The following is a 20,222-nucleotide window of genomic DNA, read 5'->3' on the forward strand; positions in this document are numbered from 1 at the left end:
TTTCTATGATTTCCACATCCTTCCTGTAGTGAGGGGACCAGAACTGAGCACAATACTCCAAGTGGGGACTGACCAGGGTCCTATATAGCTGCAATATTACCTCCTAGCTTTTAAACTCAATCCCACGATTGATAAAGGCCATGCACCATATGCCTTCTTAACCACAGAGTCAACCTGCACAGCTGCTTTGAGTGTCCTATGGACTCGGACCCCAAGATCCCTCTGATTCTCCACACTGCCAAGAGTCTTACCATTAGTGCTATATTCTGCCATCATATCTGACCTACCAAAATGACCAACCTCACACTTATCTTGGTTAAACTCCATCTGCCACTTCTCAGCCCAGTTTTGCATCGAATCAATGTCCTGCTGTAACTTCTGACAGCCCTCCACACCATCCACAACACCCCCAACTTTTGTGTCATCCCTACACTTCCCCATCCAGGTCATTTATAAAAATAAAGTAGGGGTCCCAGAACAGATCCCTGAGGCATTCCACTGGTCACTGACCTCAATGCAGAATCTGACCCGTCTACAACCACTCTTTGCCTTCTGTGGGCAAGCCAGTTCTGGATCCACAAAGCAATGTTCCCTTGGATCTCATGCCACATTACTTTCTTAATAAGCCTTGTATGGGGTACCTTGTCAAATGTATTGCTGAAATCCATATACACTACATCTACTGTTCTACCTTCATCAATCACATCCTCAAAAAATTCAGTCAGTCTCATAAGGCACGACCTGCCTTTGACAAAGCCATGCTGACTATTCCTAATCATATTATGCCTCTCCAAATGTTCATAAATCTTGCTTCTCAGGATCTTCTCCATCAACTTACCAACCATCGAAGACTATAATTTCCTGAGCTATCTCTACTCCCTTTCTTGAATAAGGGAACACCATCCAGAACCCTCAAATCCTCCAGCGCCTCTCCGGGTCCCCAATGATGATGCAAGGATCATTATCAGAGGCTCAGCAATCTCCTCCCTCGCTTCCCACAGTAGCCTGGGGTACACCTCGTCTGTTCCCAGTGACTTATCCAACTTGATGCTTTCCAAAAGCTCCAGTACCTCCTCTTCCTTAATATCTACATGCTCAAGCTATTCAGTCCACTGTAAGTCAACCCGACAATCACCAATATCCTTTTCCATAGTGAATACAGAAACAAAGCATTCATTAAGAACCTCTGCTATCTCCTCTGGTTCCATACACACTTTTCCATTGTCACACTAGATTGGTCCAATTCTCTCACATCTTATCCTCTTGCTCTTCACGTACTTGTAGAATGCCTTGGGGTTTTCCTTAATCCTGCCCACCAAGGCCTTCTCATGACCCCTTCTGGCTCTCCTAATTTCATTCTTAAGCTCCTTCCTGTAAGCCTTATAATCTTCTGGATCTCTATCATTACCTGGTTTTTTGAAACTTTCGTAAGCTCTTCTTTTGTTCTTGACTAGATTTACAACAGCCTTTGTACACCACGGTTGCTGTACCCTATCATCCTTTCCCTGTCTCACTGGAACGTACCTACTCAGAACCCCACACAAATATCCCCTGAACATTTGCCACATTTCTTCCATACGTTTTCCTGAGAATATGTTTCCAATTCTGCTTCCAAGTTCCTGCCTGATAGTCTCATATTTTGTACGATAGCCTCATATGGCAATTGCGCTCGTGAATATGCATGTGTCATCTAATTATTATTTCATTATGATAGTATTTAGCTCCATTCATTCCATGGTAGTGCTTGTCAAGACTTGGACACAACACAGTAACACTTCGCTGCCCGTCTGCTTTCGGCCTTGCCTGAGGAATGGGACAGTCGAGTCAATGACTCTGAAGACTAATGGTATTCCTTTTATATTGAGTTGTTCTTTTCAGCCGGAGTGTGGGCTTCATTTTCCAATTGAGAGTTTTAGTTAACGGCCCTGTTTGGCCTAGCGTTTATTGCTTTCTTTTCCCTTTAACACTGATCGCATTAAAGTCTGTGAACTATCGACCCGCGTCAGTGTCTCTCACTCCGCACTTGGGCCACATCCAAACCGGGTGACAGCAAGTCTCAACAAGCAGTGCGATGGAATGAATGGAGTTTAATACTATCACAATGAAATAACAATTAGCTGACATGCACATATTCACAAGCGCAGTTTCCATATCTACTGCTCTGCCAAATCCGTGTTTGCGACAGGAGATTGACAGACAGACTTTATTGATCCTGAGGGAAATTGCATTTCGTAGGAGTTCCTGCTGCGGAGCGGCTGATCCAGCGCCACAAATGCACTTGGAGACGGGCCAGGGCTTCTCAGCTGCGCACCCAGAAATAACGTTCCTGGAAGGCTGATCAACTCCGTCGACAGGTGAGCCCATTCAAGCCAGAGCCGGAGGTCTGGTCGGCATCAAGGGATCTTCCCCGGAAGTCAAGAGCCGGATATTTTCACCACGCTACGTGGGACCATTTGTAGTGGAAAAGGCTGTCAGCAGAGTGTCCGATAGATTACGTCTGTCAGGATCACTGTAGATCCACACAGTATTCCATGTTGCCCAGCTCAAGCCGGTTACTACCTCTCCCTGGCCCCAGTCACCCCACCTCCCCCTCCTCCCCGCCTGGTAGACGGTTCCCTTGTCAATACTGTGTGATGCCTCCTGGCATCTCGCTGGGTAGGTGGTGATGTCCAGTACCTTGTGGATGGGAAGGGTTTGGCCCAGAAGAACTCACTTGGATCCCGGTGAAGGACATCTTGGACAAGTCGCTGATCCAGCACTCTCAGCGGACACAGGTCTGTTGTGCCTAGAGAAGGGGGCCCTGTCACAACCACGGATTCGGCAAAGCAGCAGATACAGAAATTGCACTTGTGGATTTGCATATGTCAGCTGATTATTATTCGATTGTGACAGTGTTTAACTCCATTCATTCCGTCGCAGTGCTTGTCAAGACTTGGACACAGCACAGCAGCAATTTCCTGCCTGTCTGCTTTCAGCCTTGGGCCATATCCGAACCGGGTGACACTTCATTCAGGACATTTATAAAAATCACAAAGAGCAGGGGTCCCAGAACAGATCCCTGCAGAACACCACTGGTCACCGACCTCCATGCAGAATACGAACCATTTGCCTTTGTGGATCTATAAATCAAGGTCTCCTTGGATCCCATGCCTCCTGACTTTCTGAAGAAGCCTCGCATGGGGAATCTTATCAAATGCCTTACTGAAATCCATATACACTATATCCACTGCTCTACCTTTATCAATATGTTTTTTTACTTCCTCAAAGAATTCAAACAGGTTCGTAAGGCAAAACCTGTCTTTGACAGAGCCATGCTCACTATCCCTAATTAGACTACTGTAGGTCTCTCCAAATGCTCATAAATCCTGTCTCTCAGGATCTTCTCCAAGAACTTGCCCATCACTGGTCAGACTCACTGGTCTATCATTTCCTGGGCTACCTCTACTCCCTTTCTTCAATAAAGGAACAGCATTTTCAACCCTCCAATCCTTTGGAACCTCTCCTGTCCCTACTGATGATGCAAATATCATCACAAGAGGCTCAGTAATCTCCTCCCTCACTTCCCACAGTAGCCTGGGGTATATCTCATCCGGTCCCGGTGACTTACCTAACAATACTTTTCAAAAGCTCCAGCACATGCTCTTTCTTAATGACTAGTGGTCGCCAACCTTTTTAAGCCCAAGATCCCTACCTCAGTCTTAGTTCTGAAGTGGAATTCATACTCATATTTTGTGTTTGCTCAGTGTGAATGGGTTCAGGATGCAGGGGTTTGGTGCCAGAATCTTTACCAGATTAGTTAGGATGTCCACACTTCCCCTGAGATGCAATCTTAGACCAAGGAGGTCAATCCCCCCCCCCCCAATGATATTAAAAGTCATTTTTTTCTTCTAATTATTATTCAACGGTGCAAGGACAAAGGAAACTGTACAAGTTTTACCTTGCTTAATGGCAACATAAGTTTCTTTCAACAATGTTTTTAGTGAGAAGAGATGATCGACTTTCTCCGTTGTCAGGGTACCATCTGTCACTGACAACACTGGAGCTTCATCGCCAACACTGCGAATGTTAAACAGCTGTTATAAACGGAGCATCAGCCAATTTTGAATTATTTTATGGATGAATTTTGTCAAGAGATGTCCTACCTGCTCTTCTGATGATCTTCTTCCTAAAATAAATGAAACGCAGATTTGAATTAACTGAGACTGGACGTCCTACAACAGGAATTTTGTGCCAATTATTGCATGGCATTGAATATTCCCATTTCCGAACTCACTCCTGCTGGCACAAAGATTTTAAAAAGGTCATTGTGGAAATGACGTAGGGCCACCAGACACAGTACAAAGAAAGCTTGAGAAATTTATAATATCGGGGATGATACTTTCTCACCCGAGTAAGAGATTGAGGTGATCAGACGGATATTTAACATTACGTATGGATTAAAGGGTGGGGGAAGATAAAGAATGTATGTGGATGCCTTCAGCCAAAGATAAAATGTAAGGCGGACTTCAATAGATCATGCAGTAAGTTCAGGAAAGAGAATGCAAAACTCGCTGCCACAGGTGTGGTTGGAACTGGCAGCAGAGACCGAATGGGGAAGCTGGAGAAACACACGAGGGAATATGGTTCACTGTTCACTGTTCCCCTTGTCTCTACCTACTACCCCACGTGCCTCCATATCCAGCACATCATTACCCCTGTTAGTCTATCGGGGTCATCGACTGTATTGAGTGCTCCTGGTGAGGCTTCTAATAGACTGGGAGAATGCTTTGTCAAGCGCTTCATTCCGCCTGTTCTTAAAAACCCAGAATATCCCGGTGGCCTCACATTTCAGTGGGACTTCCCATTCCCATTCTGACATGTCAGTAAATGGACTCCTCAACTGCTACAATGAGACCACACTCAAGTTGGAGGAACAACACCTCATATTAAACAATCAGACCATAAGACAAAGGAGCAGAAGTCGGCCATTCGGCCCATCGAGTCTGCTCCGCCATTTCATCATGAGCTGATCCAATCTCCCCTTTAGTCCCATTCCTCCGCCTTCTCACCATAACCTTTGATGCCCTGACTACTCAGATACCTATCAATCTCTGCCTTAAATACACCCATGACTTGGCCTCCACTGCTGCCCGTGGGAACAAATTCCACAGATTCACCACCCTCTGGCTAAAAAATCTTTTCGCATCTCTGTTCTGAATGGGCGCCCTGAAATCCTCAAGTCATGTCCTCTCGTACTAGACTCCCCCACCATGGGAAACAACTTTGCCACATCCACTCTGTCCATGCCTTTCAACATTCAAAATGTTTCTATGAGGTCCCCCCTCATTCTTCTAAACTCCAAGGAGTACAATCCAAGAGCGGTCAAACGTTCCTCATATGATAACCCTCTCATTCCCGGAATCATTCTAGTGAATCTTCTCTGAACCCTCTCCAACATCAGCACATCCTTTCTTAAATAAGGAGTCCAAAACTGCACACAGTATTCCAAGTGAGGTCTTACCAGTGCCTTATAGAGACTCAACATCACATCCCTGTTCCTATACTCTATTCCTCTAGAAATGAATGCCAACATTGCATTCGCCTTCTTCACCACTGACTCAACCTGGAGGTTAAGGACTCCCAAGTCCCGTTGCATCTCAGAACTTTGAATTCTCTCCCCATTTAATAGACAATAGGTGCAGAAGTAGACCATTGGGCCCTTCGAGCCTGCACCGCCATTTTGAGATCATGGCTGATCAGTTCCTATCAATACCCGGTTCCTGCCTTGTCCCCATATCCCTTGATTCCCCTATCCATAAGATACCTATCTAGCTCCTTCTTGAAAGCATCCAGAGAATTGGCCTCCACTGCCTTCCGAGGCTGTGCATTCCAGACCCCCACAACTCTCTGGGAGAAGAAGTTTTTCCTTAACTCTGTCCTAAATGACCTACCCCTTATTCTCAAACCATGCCCTCTGGTACTGAACTCTCCCAGCATCTGGAACATATTTCCTGCCTCTATCTTGTCCAATCCCTTAATAATCTTAAATGTTTCAATCAGATCCCCTCTCAATCTCCTTAATTCCAGCGTGTACAAACCCAGTCTCTCTAACCTCTCTGCATAAGACAATCCAGACATCCCAGGAATTAACCTCGTGAATCTACGCTGCACTTCCTCTACAGCCGGGATGTCCTTCCTTAACCCTGGAGACCAAAACTGTACACAATACTCCAGGTGTGGTCTCACCAGGGCTCTGTACAAGTGCAAGAGGATTTCCTTGCTCTTGTACTCAACTCCCTTTGTAATTCCACCTGTTTATTTCTTCTACCAAAGTGCATGACCGTACACTTTCCGACATAGTAATTCATTTGCCACTTTTTTTCCCATTCCCCCAATCTATCCAAGTCTCTCTGCAGACTCTCCGTTTCCTCAGCACTAATGGCCCCTCCACCTATCTTTGTATCATCAGCAAACTTTGTCACATCTATTCCATAATCCAAATCGTTGATATACAACGTAAAAAGAAGCGGCCCCAACACGGACCCCTGTGGAACACCACTGGTAACTGGCAGCCAACCAGAATGGGATCCCTTTATTCCCACTCTCCGTTTCCTGCCAATCAACCAACACTCTATCCATATATGTAACTTTCCCGTAATTCCATGGGCTCTTATCTTGTTTAGCAGCCTCATGTGTGGCACCTTGTCAAAGGCCTTCTGAAAATCCTGTTACGATCCCTGTAACTGGGTCACTTACCAGCAAAGATAGAGAGGTCCGTTGAAGTCTGATGGTACTATTTTCAACAGTATTTATTGATAAAAATACACAAAACGAATATCAATGCAAACACACACAGATAATATACGTACTCAATACTAAATTTTAAATGCGGGTATAATAATAATCAATAAGTAATAACTCTATCGTTGTCTAGGGGATAATGTATTGTCTGATGCAAATATAAAAGTATTATATAAAAATATAATTAGATTGTTCAAGCTGCAGCGTTTTGGTTGTTAGAGAGAGAGAGAGACGTTTAACTTGCCCGGGTCTTTTATGATGCCGATCCTTTTAGTCAGGGAGTGGGTTTCCCCGTAACTGATAAAAGCCGTTCTCCGTGTTGCAAGCCACCAGTCCCCCTTTCTTCAACGGAACTGAACGCACGTGGCCTCCGTCGAATGGCTTCCCGATATCACGGGAGCGATAGTGTTTCTTCTGGTGCGTCTGAGGGGCTGTTCCTACAGTCCCTCTTTTATCCTGACTCGCCGGGTAGTAGATGTCAATCAGGTTGGGGGTGATGCAATCCCTCTCTCAACCAGCCCACTTTGCCCGAGGGCTTGCACGTAGCATTGTCCCCAGTCCACAAACGTGGTCTCCAGGAGACAATGGTCTTGTCTCGTAGCTTTTCATCGCATTCCGCACACCCCTCCCTCATTTCCTGGGCCCCTTTGACCCAACCCAACAGTGATCTGGCGATTCTCACAAAGGAGAGGACTGCAGGCAAAGCAATCCAAATACACAACATCCACTGCATCTCCCTTGTCTAGCCTACTTGTAATTTCCTCAAAAAATTGTACTAGGATTGTCACGCAGGATTTTCCTTGAAGGAAACCATGCTGAGTTCTGCCTATCTTGTCATATGTCTCTAGGTACTCTGTAACCTCATCCTTGACAATCAACTCCAACAACTTCACAACCACCGATGTCAAGCTAACAGGTCTATAATTCTCTTTTTGCTTCCTTGCCCACTTCTAAAATAGCAGAGTGACATTTGCAATCTTCCAGTCCTCCAGAACCAGGCCAGAATGTATTGAGTTTTGAAAGATCATTGCTAATGCCTCCGCAATCTCCACTGCCACTTCCTTCAGAACACCAGGGTGCATTCCATCTGGTCCGGGAGATTTATCTACCCTTCGACTATTCAGCTTCCTGAGTACTTTTTCTGTCGTAATTGTGACTGCGCATATTTCTCTTCCTTGACACCCTTGAATGTCCGGTACATTGCTGATGTCTTCCTCAGTGAAGACTGATGCAAAATACTCGTTCAGTTCCTCCACCATCTCCTTATCTCCCATTACAATTTCTCCAGCATCATTTTCTATCTGTCCTATATCTACTCTCACCAGTCTTTTACTCCTTATATACTTGAAAATGCTTTTAGTATCCTCTTTGATATTATTTGCTGTTATTTGATATTAAATATATTTGATATTATATTCTTTCTGGGCAGCATCCAGCTTTGTAGCATGACATCAATCGGTCTACACAAGAAATTCTGCAGATGTTGGAAATCCGAAGCAACATATACAAAATGCTGGAGGAACTCAGCGCCATCAATTTCTTTAACTTTTGGCAGTTTCTCCTCCTCGTAATCTCTCTTTGCCATTACCTATTCTGTTTCCCCTCTCACTCCTTCTCTTTCACTCAGCTCCCTCTAGTGTAGTGGTCGTCAACCTTTCTAAGCCCAAGATCCCCTACCTCGGCCGTAGTGAAAGGTAAGGTTGACTGACTAAATGGTTGAGACACACACATGCGCACTGGGCAGAAAAGACTATAAGTAAAACCCCACAACCCCGGAAACAAACTCTCTTTACAAACTGCTTTCCGTAGTGGGAGGATTGCTATATTACAATGATCATAATTAGAAGTACTTATTTTTATAATACTCACATTACAATACCTTTAATTCTGTGTTTCATTATTTAATTTTTTTGAACACAAAAAATAACTGAATAAAAATTGACTGAGCAAACACAAGGAAATCTGCAGATGCTGGAAATTCAAACAACACACACAAAATGCTGGTGGAACGCAGCAGGTCAGGCAGCAACTATAGGAGAAGCACTGTCGACGTTTCGGGCCGAGCCCCTTCGTCAGGACTAACTGAAAGGAAAGATAGTACGAGATTTGAAAGTAGTGGGGTGAGGGGGAAATGTGAAATGATAGGAGAAGACCGGAGGGGGTGGGATGAAGCTAAGAGCTGGAAAGGTGATTGGCGAAAGTGATACAGAGCTGGAGAAGGGAAAGGATCATGGGACGGGAGGCCTCAGGAGAAAGAAAGGGGGGGGGGAGCACTAGAGGGAGATGGAGAACAGGCAAACAACTACATATGTCAGGGATGGGGTAAGAAGGGGAGGAAGGGCATTAACAGAATTAGAGAAGTCAATGTTCATGCCATCATGTTGGAGGCTACCCAGCTGGTATATAAGGTGTTGTTCCTCCAACCTGAGTGTGGCTTCATCTTGACAGTAAAGAAGGCCATGGATAGACATATCAGAATGGGAATGGGATGTGGAATTAAAATGTGTGGCCACTGGGAGATCCTGCTTTCTCTGGCAGACCGAGCGTAGGTGTTCAGCAAAATGGTCTCCCAGTCTGCGTCGGGTCTTACCAATATATAAAAGGCCACACCGGGAGCACAGGACGCAGTATACCACACCAGCCAACTCACAGGTGAAGTGTCGCCTCACCTGGAAGGACTGTCTGGGGCCCTGAATGGTGGTGAGGGAGGAAGTGTAAGGGCAGGTGTAGCATTTGTTCTGCTTACAAGGATAAGTGCCAAGAGGGAGATCGGTGGGAAGGGATGGGGGGGAACGCGTGGGCAAAGGAGTCAAGTAGGGAACAATCCCTGTGAAAAGCAGAAGGTGGGGGGAGGGAAAAATGTGTTTGGTCGTGGGATCCCATTGGAGGTGGCTGAAGTTACGGAGAATTATACGTTGGACCTGGAGGCTGGTGGGATGGTAGGTGAGGACAAGGGGAAATCTATCCCGAGTGGGGTGGCGGGTGGGGTGAGGGCAGATGTGCGGGAAATGGGAGAGGTGCGTTTGAGAGCAGAGTTGATTGTGGAAGAAGGGAAGCCCCATTGTTTAAAAAAAGGAAGACATCTCCTTCATCCTGGAATGAAAAGCCTCATCCTGAGAGCAGATGCAGCGGAGACGGAGGAATTGTGAGAAGGGGATTAGCATTTTTGCAACAGGCAGGGTGGGAGGAGGAATAGTCCAGGTAGCTGTAAGAGTCTGTAGGCTTATAGTAGATATCAGTAGATAAGCTGTCTCCAGAGATGGAGACAGAAAGATCAAGAAAGGGGAGGGAGGTGTTGGAAATGGACCAGGTAAATTTGAGGGCAGGGTGAAAGTTGGAGGCAAAGTTAATGAAGTCAACGAGCTCAGCATGCGTGCAGGAGGCAGCGCCAATGCAGTCGTCAATGTAGCGAAGGAAAAGAGGGGGATGGATACCGGTATAGACTTGGAACATGGACTGTTCCACAAAGCCAACAAAAAGGCAGGCATAACTGGGACCCATACGGGTGCCCGTGGCTACACCCTTGGTTTGGAGGAAGTGGGAGGAGCCAAAGGAGAAATTATTGAGAGTAAGAACTAATTCCGCTAGACGGAGGAGAGTGGTGGTAGAGGGGAATTGGTTAGGTCTGGAATCCAAAAAGGAGCGAAGAGCTTTGAGACCTTCCTGGTGGGGGATGGAGGTACATAGGGAAGGGACGTCCATGGTGAAAATAAGGTGGTGGGGGCTGGGGAGCTTAAAATCACTGAAAAAATTCAAAGCGTGAGAAGTGTCTTGAACATGTGGGAAGAGATTGAACAAGGGGGGATAAGACAGTGTCAAGGTATGCAGAAATGAGTTTGGTGGGGCAGGAGGAAGCTGAGACAATAGGTCTACCTGGACAGGCAGGTTTGTGGATCTTGGGGAGGAGGTAGAAATGGGAAGTGCGGGGTGTGGGAACTATAAGGGTGGTGGCAGTGGATGGGAGATCCCCAGAATTGATAAGGTTGGTAAAAATTGACTGTTGCACACAGTGAGATGACTGGGGCTGAATACTTTCTGCTAGTTCCCTGAGATTTGACTCATAACTACAGCCAGCCAGTCTGAGACGGCCTGTGAGGTGTCTGTCAGTAAGACACCTACGTACTTAGATTTCATGATGTTCATCTGTTGCAACACAGCGCCCTCGCAAACCTCCTGACAGACTGAATATTTGAATGTACAGTTTCCTTTGTTGGACTGAATGTTGAACCTGCCACGGTTTTCAGGTGTTTTGATTGGTAAACCGTTACTGAGACACTAGTACAAGTTTCTGTGGTTCGCAAGATCATTGCACCACTGTTTTATGTTTCCCAGTTATTTACATCTGGGGAATTTTGCAAATTACAGGGGGAGAAGTGTTGTAAAGTTAGCATTACAAAGATAATACAAATTAGCATAATGGTAATATAGCAATACTCCCGCTACGTAAAAGTATTTGTAAAGAGTGGTTGCTTCCGGGTTGCAGTTTTACTTCCGGTCATTTCGAGTCCGGGTCATGGTAGGACTACACACACATGCGCACTGGACAGAAAGAACGGAACTAAAACCTCGCAACCCGGAAACAATCTTTCTTCACCAAAAAAAGCTTTCCGTAGCGGAAGTATTGCTGTTTTACCATTATCCTAATTAGTATTACTTATTTTTATGATGCTCACATTACAACAGTAGTTGTGTATTTATTTTTCAATTTTTTCCGGATCTACTGGGAGGAAATTTAGTGTATTGCAGTACCGCTCTCAACCAGAGGGTGGGGATGGCGAGCGGCCCAATGGTCAGTTTCACGGTGCAGGACCGCCACCTGCTGCTGGAACCCGGTACTGCAGGAGGAGCGGAAACAAAATGTAATGGCTGGGAACCGGCACTGGAATTTATTGTGGCAAACACGAGGAAATCTGCAGATGCTGGAAATTCAAACAACACACACAAAATGCTGGTGGAACACAACAGTCCAGGCAGCATCTATAAGGAGAAGCACTGTCGACGTTTTGAGCCGGGACAGAAGGGTCCTGACGAAGGTCTCGGGCCGAAACGTCGACAGTGCTTCTCGTTATAGATGCTGCCTGGTCTGCTGTGTTCCATCAAGAGTTTCTTGTGTCTGGAGCGTGGGCGTCGGCAGCAGGAACAACATTTACTGCCCATCGATCGCCCTTGATAAGGTCGAATCGAGAAACTTCAGCTGACATTTTTTAAGTTAACGATAATTTTCAACCTATTATAGACAAAACCAAAAAAAAGTTTAAACCAGTGGCTTCAAAAGGGACTTTGAAAGGCCGGGTTTTGCTTTGTAAAGCAGAAGGTCTTTCCAGGTTTACATATATAACTCTCCCCTTAAACGTCGATTAAAAAATCTGTAAATTGACAGACACCATGTTGTTTAACTTTTTATGCAAAAACAAAGTTCATTATATAAAAAATATCTGCTGTCATGAATAGTTATGACGGGGGGGGGGGGGGGTTCTAAATTTTCTAGATTTTGACAATCTTAATAATACTTCCAAAATTAATTGGATGAAACAATTTTTGCATAATCCCACTTCTATATGGAATTGTTTTCCTTCTTTTTTCTTTTCCCAGGTTGGGGGATTGAATTTTTTTTCTTTTATGTAATTACAAAATAGACAAAGTTCCTCTCCATTTATCTCAGTTTCATAAACAGATGCTTTTATCTTGGTCTTTCATTTACAAACACGATTTTTCTCCACATAGTTACTTTATCTGGAATAACCACAACATAACATAAGAATAAATCTTTGTTTTATAGAGATTGGTTTGATACTAATTAGTTAGTTATTTAAACAGTTATTTAATTCAAGCATTACTTTATTGAGTTATACTGAGTTTATATCCACCTTTGAATTTCCTGTGACTCCAAAAGAATTTGCTGTTGTTGTGGATGCAATTCCCTCTGGTGTAATTATGTTGTTTAGAAATACATCATATTGGGTAGTTGAATTACCCAACTTGGATCCATCCAGTACAGCTGTAGGAAAGATTTGTTTTCATCCATCATTTAAAAAAAAATATTAAAGGTATTAGAAGTTTGTTTAAAAAATTACTTCTATTCCTATGGCTTTTGGAATAGTCGCTTGGGGAATCTGAGGTGGAGGAGTATTTGGGGCCTATTTAATAAATTTTTATTGAGGAATAAAATTAATGAAATTTCATTTAAAATTATACATAGATATTATCCAACCAATGTATATTTGATGGGGTTTAATTCTGATATTTAAACTAACTGTTCTTGTTGTTAGTTATATCCAGAGGATCTATTTAATCTGTTTTGGGATTGTGAATGAGTTAAAACATTTTGGGTTGATGTTTGTCAATTTATAGATCAATATATTAATGTGGATTTTACTTTTTGTTTTGAAAATGTCTAATTTGGGTTTACTAATAATAGCAAATCTCATAGGGATCATTTCTTTATCATAAATCTTCTGTTAATTTACAGCAAATTTAATATCCATAAATGCAAGTACATCAATAAGAAACCTTCATTTATATTTTTTACATCAGACTTCAAACTATACATTAATACTGTGAAAACTTCCCATAAGCAGAAAGCTGTAAAGACTGTACAAATCTGTCAATGTTTCGGATTATCTTTGTAAATGTTTCTGTTTTGTGACTCCTTTTAGATATAGTTCCTTCTGTCCAACAGTATTTAGAGTGGATTTTCTTGTTTATTTGAAGTTAATAGTTATATATTTGTTGCTGCTTATGTGTGATTTCCTGGCTTTGTTAGCATATGTTTAGTGTTTCTGTTTTTATTTGTGTTCAATAAAAATAAAAAGAATAAAAAAGTTAATGAGCAGTTACAACATTTAGTTCCTATCTTACCACCACCCTTACAAAGCATTCCACGCACTCTCCACTCTCTGTGTAAAAATCTACCTCTGACAACCCCCCGTACTTTCCTCCAATCTCTTAACATTCTGCCCCCTCGTGTTAACTATTGCTGCCCCGGGAAATACTTCCTCTGCATGAACACCCTCTGTGTGAAAATTCATGTTAAATCCTTTCCTTCTCACTTTATATTGATTAGTTCTTGATTCCCCAGTTTGGGGAAAAATGGGTCCGGCTAATTAAAACTGTCACAAGAGTTCAAAGCTTATCACCAACGACTCAGGATGCAACTTGAAATATAAAGTAAATCCAGACTTAAACACTAGCATCAGTGACGGTGACATTTTTACAGGATTGTTGTAAAAACCCATCCAATTCAGGTGGCACGGTAGCCCAGCAGTTAGTATAACGCCCGGGGTCAATTCCCGCTGCTGTCTTTAAGTTTGCAACTTCTTCCTGTGACTGTGTGATTTTCCTCCAGATGCTCCGGTTTCCTCCCCCATTCCGAAGATGTATAGGTTGGGGTTAGTAAGTTTCGGGCATGCTGCGTTGGTACCAGAAGTGTGTCCGCATTTGTGGCCAGCGCCCTGGACAATCCTCAGACTGTGTTGGTGATTGACGCACAACGACCCATTTCACTGTGTGTTTCGATGTACGTGTGACAAGCGAAGCTAATTGTTAACTTTAAATTCACGACTGATGCTGAGTGGAGGACATCAGCCCTCCTTACCCCCTCTGGACTGGACGTGACTTCAGATTCTTGTCAATGTGGTCGTCCCCGAGATTCCCTGCTGAGCTGATCGTCAAGTCACTCGGCCCAGGGGAGACAAAGTGACCAGGCAAGCAGAGTGATCACCCTGGGGTACAACAGGAAAAGGCTTCGAAAAGAAACCTGGTTAGCAGCTGACTTGAAACTGGCTGTCAAAGAGTGGCTATTATAGTTTCAAAGGATGTCAAGATTATGAATGAGAAGGCAACGGGATAGAATTACAGTCGTGTGTGATTAGACCTGACCCACACAAGGAGCTGTAATGATGTAAGACAGGATTTCCCAGTGTGGGTCAAGAATTAGAATCAGAATCAGGTTTATTATCACTGATTTATGTTGAGAAAATTGTTTTGCGGCTACAGGACAGTGCAGTCAATAATTTTACTACATGTTACATGGTGCAAACTCGTCTGGTACAGTTGCTGGTCTGTTCAGAAATCTGATGGCAGAAAGAACAAGGTGTTTCTAAAACGCTGAGTGTGTGTCTTCAGGCTCCTGTACCTCTCCCTGATGGGATCGGTGAGAAGAGGGCAGTCCTGGAAGCTGAGGATCAAAAAAACGCATTGTGTATTTTCCAGTCCTCTGGGACCAGGCCAGGATCAAGTGACACTTGAAAGATCATGACCAATGCACACAAAATGCTGGAGGTAATTCAGCGGGCCAGGCAGTGTCAGTGGAGGGAAACAGACTGTTCAGAGGAAGTGTTTTCAGCAGCATCACAGACACAGACAATGGCAGAAGACTTAAATTCTACAAAAATTATACAAAGCAGTGAAGAAAGTGTGCTGGAAAGGATGAGGGGAGAGTGAACGGAGGAGTTTCACATCATGAACGGTTTAACAGAGGATAGATTCCAGTAGAAGATAAGGCAGTAAGTGGTTTAATGGGGGAAGATGGTGGAGGAGAAAGAAATGGTTTCTGCATCTGTAGATCTCGGGCAGATGGAAATTCATTCAGCTGTTACAGTCGAGAGGATCTGATACGGTAATACTTGTGGGTGTGTGTGGAAAGGAAAAGGTGGTGGGGGAGAGGCTGTGGTCCGTAAGTGAGTAATCCACAGCTTCCCGATTGGGTGGGAGAGACGGTTGTCTCTCACCGCACTCCCGGACAGTGTTCCTGTCTCAGTTGGAAATGCTCGTTGTCACACTGGAATTCATGGGACCTTCTCCTGAAGCCCATCACCCCTCCTGGGGCAGAGTCCACCAACAGCAGCGCACCAGGGTCCTTGGTCCTAGGAGTCTTTCACGTTGTTCCTCGATGCAGCCCATCTTTGAAGATCCTTCCTCTCCCAGTGATGAGATCTTTGGAGCTTCTGCTGGTGTTCCTGTAGCTCTGGGATTTTACAGAATGAGGTTGCTTTCCCCCTGCCCAACCCTGCTCCTTTTGCAGCCAGGCTGGGGACTGTCCATGGTGGTACCTGCGATCTTTCTGTGCATAACTTGGCCTCAGGTGTCGGCTGCACTACGAGAGCACTTGGTCGACTGCTGAAGCTACGAGAGAAATGAAAGCCGGGCAGCGTCACTAAATATCATCAACAGGTAAAAGCCCAGAAACCAGTCGTGAGGCCTTAAATGCCACAACATTGAACCCGGAGACTACCTGGACATTTAAAAGAAAGAACTGTTTGCAACTTCGATTTGAAGGACCATTTCAGGTTTTGCTGGTCACTAACACAGCCATCAAGGTCAGAGACAGTCCATCGTGGATTCACACCTCTCACTGTAAGACGGTTTCTAACCATGGTGGTTGGATTAGATCGTGTCCTTTCCCTGCCACAAACACTCAAGCTGCTGGGTGTGTATGGCTGTCCCAGCACATGTAGAAATGGATGTGTCCTTCACTGAAACAGAGATGAACTGTTACTTTAATTGGTCCAAGCCCTCAGCCCCGGGTATTTCTGGTACAATGATGGTGGGACCCCCTTCATCCCCTTACCCCGTTATACAGGCCCCTGCTGTACTCACTGTACACCCATGATTGTGTAGCCAAGTTTCCATCAAACTCAATATATAAGTTTGCTGATGACACCACAATTGTAGGCCGTATCTTGGGTAATGATGAGTCTGAGTACAGAGAGGAAACTATGAACCTGGTGGCATGGTGCAAAGACAATAACCTATCCCTCAACGTCAGCAAGACGAAGGAATTGGTTGTTGACTTCAGAAGGAGTAGCGGACCGCATGACTCCATCTATATCAGTGGTGTACAGGTGGAACAGGTCAAAAGCTTTAATTTCTCGGGGTGAATATCACAAATGACCTGACTTGGTCTAACCAAGCAGAGTTCACTGCCCAGGAGGCCCACCAGCACCTTTACTTCCTGAGAAAGCTGAAGAAATTTGGCCTCTCCCCTAAAATCCTCACTAATTTTTATAGGTGCACCATAGAAAGCATTCATCTAGGGTGCATCACAACCTAGTATGGAAATTGTCCTGTCCAAGACCGGAAGAAGCTGCAGAAGATCGTGAACACAGCCCAGCACATCACACAAACCAACCTTCTATCCTTGGACTCACTTGACACCGCACGCTGTTGGAGCAGTGCTGCCAGGATAATCAAGGACACGACCCACCCAGCGAACACACTTCTTGTCCCACTTCCCTCCGGGAGGAGGTTCAGGAGCATGAAGATACATATGGCCAGATTTGGGAACAGCTTCTTTCCAACTGTGATAAGACTGCTGAACGGATCCTGACCCGGATCTGGGCCGTACCTTCCAAATATCCAGGCCTGACTTGCACTACCTTACTTTCCCTTTTCTAATTATGATTTATAATTTAAATTTTTATTATATTTACTTTGATTTGTAGTTCAGGGAGCGTGAAGTGCAGAATCAAATACCACTGTGATGATTGTACGCTCTAGTATCAATTGTTTGGTGACAATAAAGTAAAAGTAAAGTATCGGATGGCCAGAATGTCACTGGGGATATGGGAAGTAAATTTTGAAACAACCGGTGTTTCAGAGGATGGTATATTCCTCTGTAAGACAATAACCCCAGGGTAAAAAGGACAGTGTTGCCCCTGGAGAATGTTACACCTGCCTAGGAAGCCGGTAAACCAGCACAGGAACTGATTAACATGACATCAGCAATGGAAAAATTAGTAAATTAAACTGCATATGCTCTCGATCCAAGCCAATAAGCAATATCTAAATTGTCGGCAGAATTGGTGCCGGTCCATACAGTGACATTGCAAATCCAAACGGCTTTGGACTGTGTTTTATCCGAGCAAGGAACCACATGTGCCCAGACTGGACAAGAATGTTGCACCTACATATGAGATGAATCAGGACAACAGAACTCAATTCACAGATCACATCCTGGAGGGCACCAGGAAGATGAAGGAAATAGGAACCCAATTCCACAATGATAATCCCACAGGAAGCTTGTGGCCCTGTTCCAATCCCATTTGTTTTTCCGGTTTTGATTTTATATATATATATATAAAACATGTACTTATAACATATTACATACATGTTGAGAGGATCGGAGTTGGGGACACTGATGATTTTGTAATTTATTTAATAGATACTATAAACAGCCCATTTATTTTTTTATATATTTTTTCTCCTTCCTTCTTCTTTTTCTTAATAGTTAGTTTAGTTTTTCTTAGGGTATTAATATTTTTTATCTTTTTCTTCCCAACATGTATTACTTTTTTTTTGTCTCGTTTATATGATATTTGTATCATTCATGATTTGGGAAGACAACTATAATGTACTTATTGCTTATGTATCCATTTATGTTCATTTTAATTTTGTAAATTTGTAACCCCATTATCTATGTACTAATCTTATCATGTTGATATTAATAAAAAGATTGAAAAAGGAAGCTTGTGGTCATTTTCTTTCCCACCCTCTCCTTCTTCCCGTTCCCCACACACTCCTCCCCACCTCCTTCCCTTTATTCCAGTCTCCACAGCCCTCTCCGATCAGATTCCATCATCTTTGTCTCTCCCACCTCTCCCCTCCCAGCTTCTGACACATTTCCACACTCCACCCCTCCCTCATCCGGATCAGCTGTCAGCTTTTACTCCCCCTTCCTTCCACCTTTCTGTACCGATTCCTTGGCACTTTGTGTGTTACCACCGGCGCCTGTCCCGTCCCCTAAGATTCACCCTGACCTGCCTCTCCCAGTCAGTATCACCCCCACTTGCCCCAGTTACCCTGTCAGTCCCGGTGGATTTACCACCCGGGGGAGCCGGGGAGCTCAGGACCCGCCGCCCGCGGCTGCTGCTGAATCCGCAGTGTTTCTGTTCCGTTGACGGACGCGGTGAACGAGTTAAAATTAATGGATCGATAATTCTCACATCGTGTTTATTTCACTCTCCGCACATTTATATTTACACTGACTGACTCCTGACACCGGTCCCGGGACCCGACCCGTTTACAGTCCCGGAGCGGAACCGGAGCAGATTCTCAGCCACTGGTATAATCTCCCAGTCCAGAAGAAAGGATAAAGTTTCTCCGTGAATTTAATCCCAGTGAAGGTGTGGAGATGGGACTTGGTCTCCGCGTTGTAAAATGAAACTGTTCCGGACTCGTAACTGAGATAAACTCCCACCCTCCCGGGGATGGGACCGGCAGGGAGACGGGACACAGGGGAGGGGAAACCGAACACGTCACAATCCCGATGTAACACGTCATCAACCCGCGCGATGGTCCAGAATCCGGTCTCCGGACTCAGTGTGACCGCTCCCTTCCTCTCCACAGACTCTGCGGCGACTCCCAGACACCAGCGCCGATTCCCCGTCACCTCCACCTCCCAGTAATGTCTCCCCGATGTGAATCCCTGCGATCCCAGCACACATTCCCAGACTGTGAACCTCTTCCCAGTGTCAGGGAGATTCCTCCAGGTCCCGGTCCATCTCACACTCTTCCGATCCTCAGACACCTCGAGCCACGGATTCGCCGTTTCCACATCCAGGGTGACAGAGACTGGGGGGAGAAGCAGAGAATTAGAGAGTCCCCGGGGATCGGGGGAGACTCGGGCAGCGCGGCCCCGAGGATCGCGGGGGAGACTCGGGCAGCGCGGACCCGGGACCTGGGGGAGACTCGGGCAGCGCGGCCCCGGGGATCGGGGGGAGACTCGGGCAGCGCGGCCCCGGGGAGCGGGGGGAGACTCGGGCAGCGCGGCCCCGGGGAGCGGGGGGAGACTCGGGCAGCGCGGCCCCGAGGATCGCGGGGGAGACTCGGGCAGCGCGGCCCCGGGGATCGGGGGGAGACTCGGGCAGCGCGGCCCCGGGGATCGGGGGGAGACTCGGGCAGCGCGGCCCCGAGGATCGCGGGGGAGACTCGGGCAGCGCGGCCCCGGGGATCGGGGGGAGACTCGGGCAGCGCGGCCCCGAGGATCGCGGGGGAGACTCGGGCAGCGCGGCCCCGGGGATCGGGGGGAGACTCGGGCAGCGCGGCCCCGGGGATCGGGGGGAGACTCGGGCAGCGCGGCCCCGGGGATCGGGGGAGACTCGGGCAGCGCGGCCCCGGGGATCGGGGGGAGACTCGGGCAGCGCGGCCCCGGGGAGCGGGGGGAGACTCGGGCAGCGCGGCCCCGGGATCGGGGGGGAGACTCGGGCAGCGCGGCCCCGGGATCGGGGGAGACTCGGGCAGCGCGGCCTCGGGGATCGGGGGGGGGGGGGGGGACTCGGGCAGCGCGGCCCCGGGGATCGGGGGGGGGGGGGACTCGGGCAGCGCGGCCCCGGGGATCGGGGGGGGGGGGGACTCGGGCAGCGCGGCCCCGGGATCGGGGGGAGACTCGGGCAGCGCGGCCCCGGGGATCGGGGGGAGACTCGGGCAGCGCGGCCCCGGGGATC

The 20,222-nt window shown here is 46.2% G+C and overlaps 1 protein-coding gene across 6 annotated transcripts in view; it reads right to left on the minus strand.

Annotated features, from left to right (window-relative positions):
- LOC132394669 (butyrophilin subfamily 1 member A1-like) overlaps positions 1-20,222 on the minus strand; it is a 398,499-nt gene that overhangs the window by 285,280 nt on the left and 92,997 nt on the right. Inside the window, exons 8-10 of one of the 6 annotated variants that reach the window (XM_059971038.1) lie at positions 19,239-19,350; positions 4,143-4,165; positions 3,934-4,056 (exon numbers count right to left, since the gene is read on the minus strand). The exons of 1 other annotated variant lie outside the window; for it this stretch is intronic. In XM_059971038.1, coding sequence (XP_059827021.1) covers positions 4,025-4,056; positions 4,143-4,165; positions 19,239-19,350 — 167 coding nt within the window. In that variant the 3' untranslated portion in view covers positions 3,934-4,024. Of the gene's footprint in view, positions 1-3,933; positions 4,057-4,142; positions 4,166-18,641; positions 19,351-20,222 lie in introns of those variants that run through there. 4 more of the 6 variants (XM_059971036.1, XM_059971037.1, XM_059971034.1 and 1 more) reach the window with 4 other exon arrangements.

This window comes from Hypanus sabinus, chromosome 5 (genome assembly GCF_030144855.1).
Source record: "Hypanus sabinus isolate sHypSab1 chromosome 5, sHypSab1.hap1, whole genome shotgun sequence".
Classification (NCBI taxonomy): Eukaryota; Metazoa; Chordata; class Chondrichthyes; order Myliobatiformes; family Dasyatidae; genus Hypanus; species Hypanus sabinus.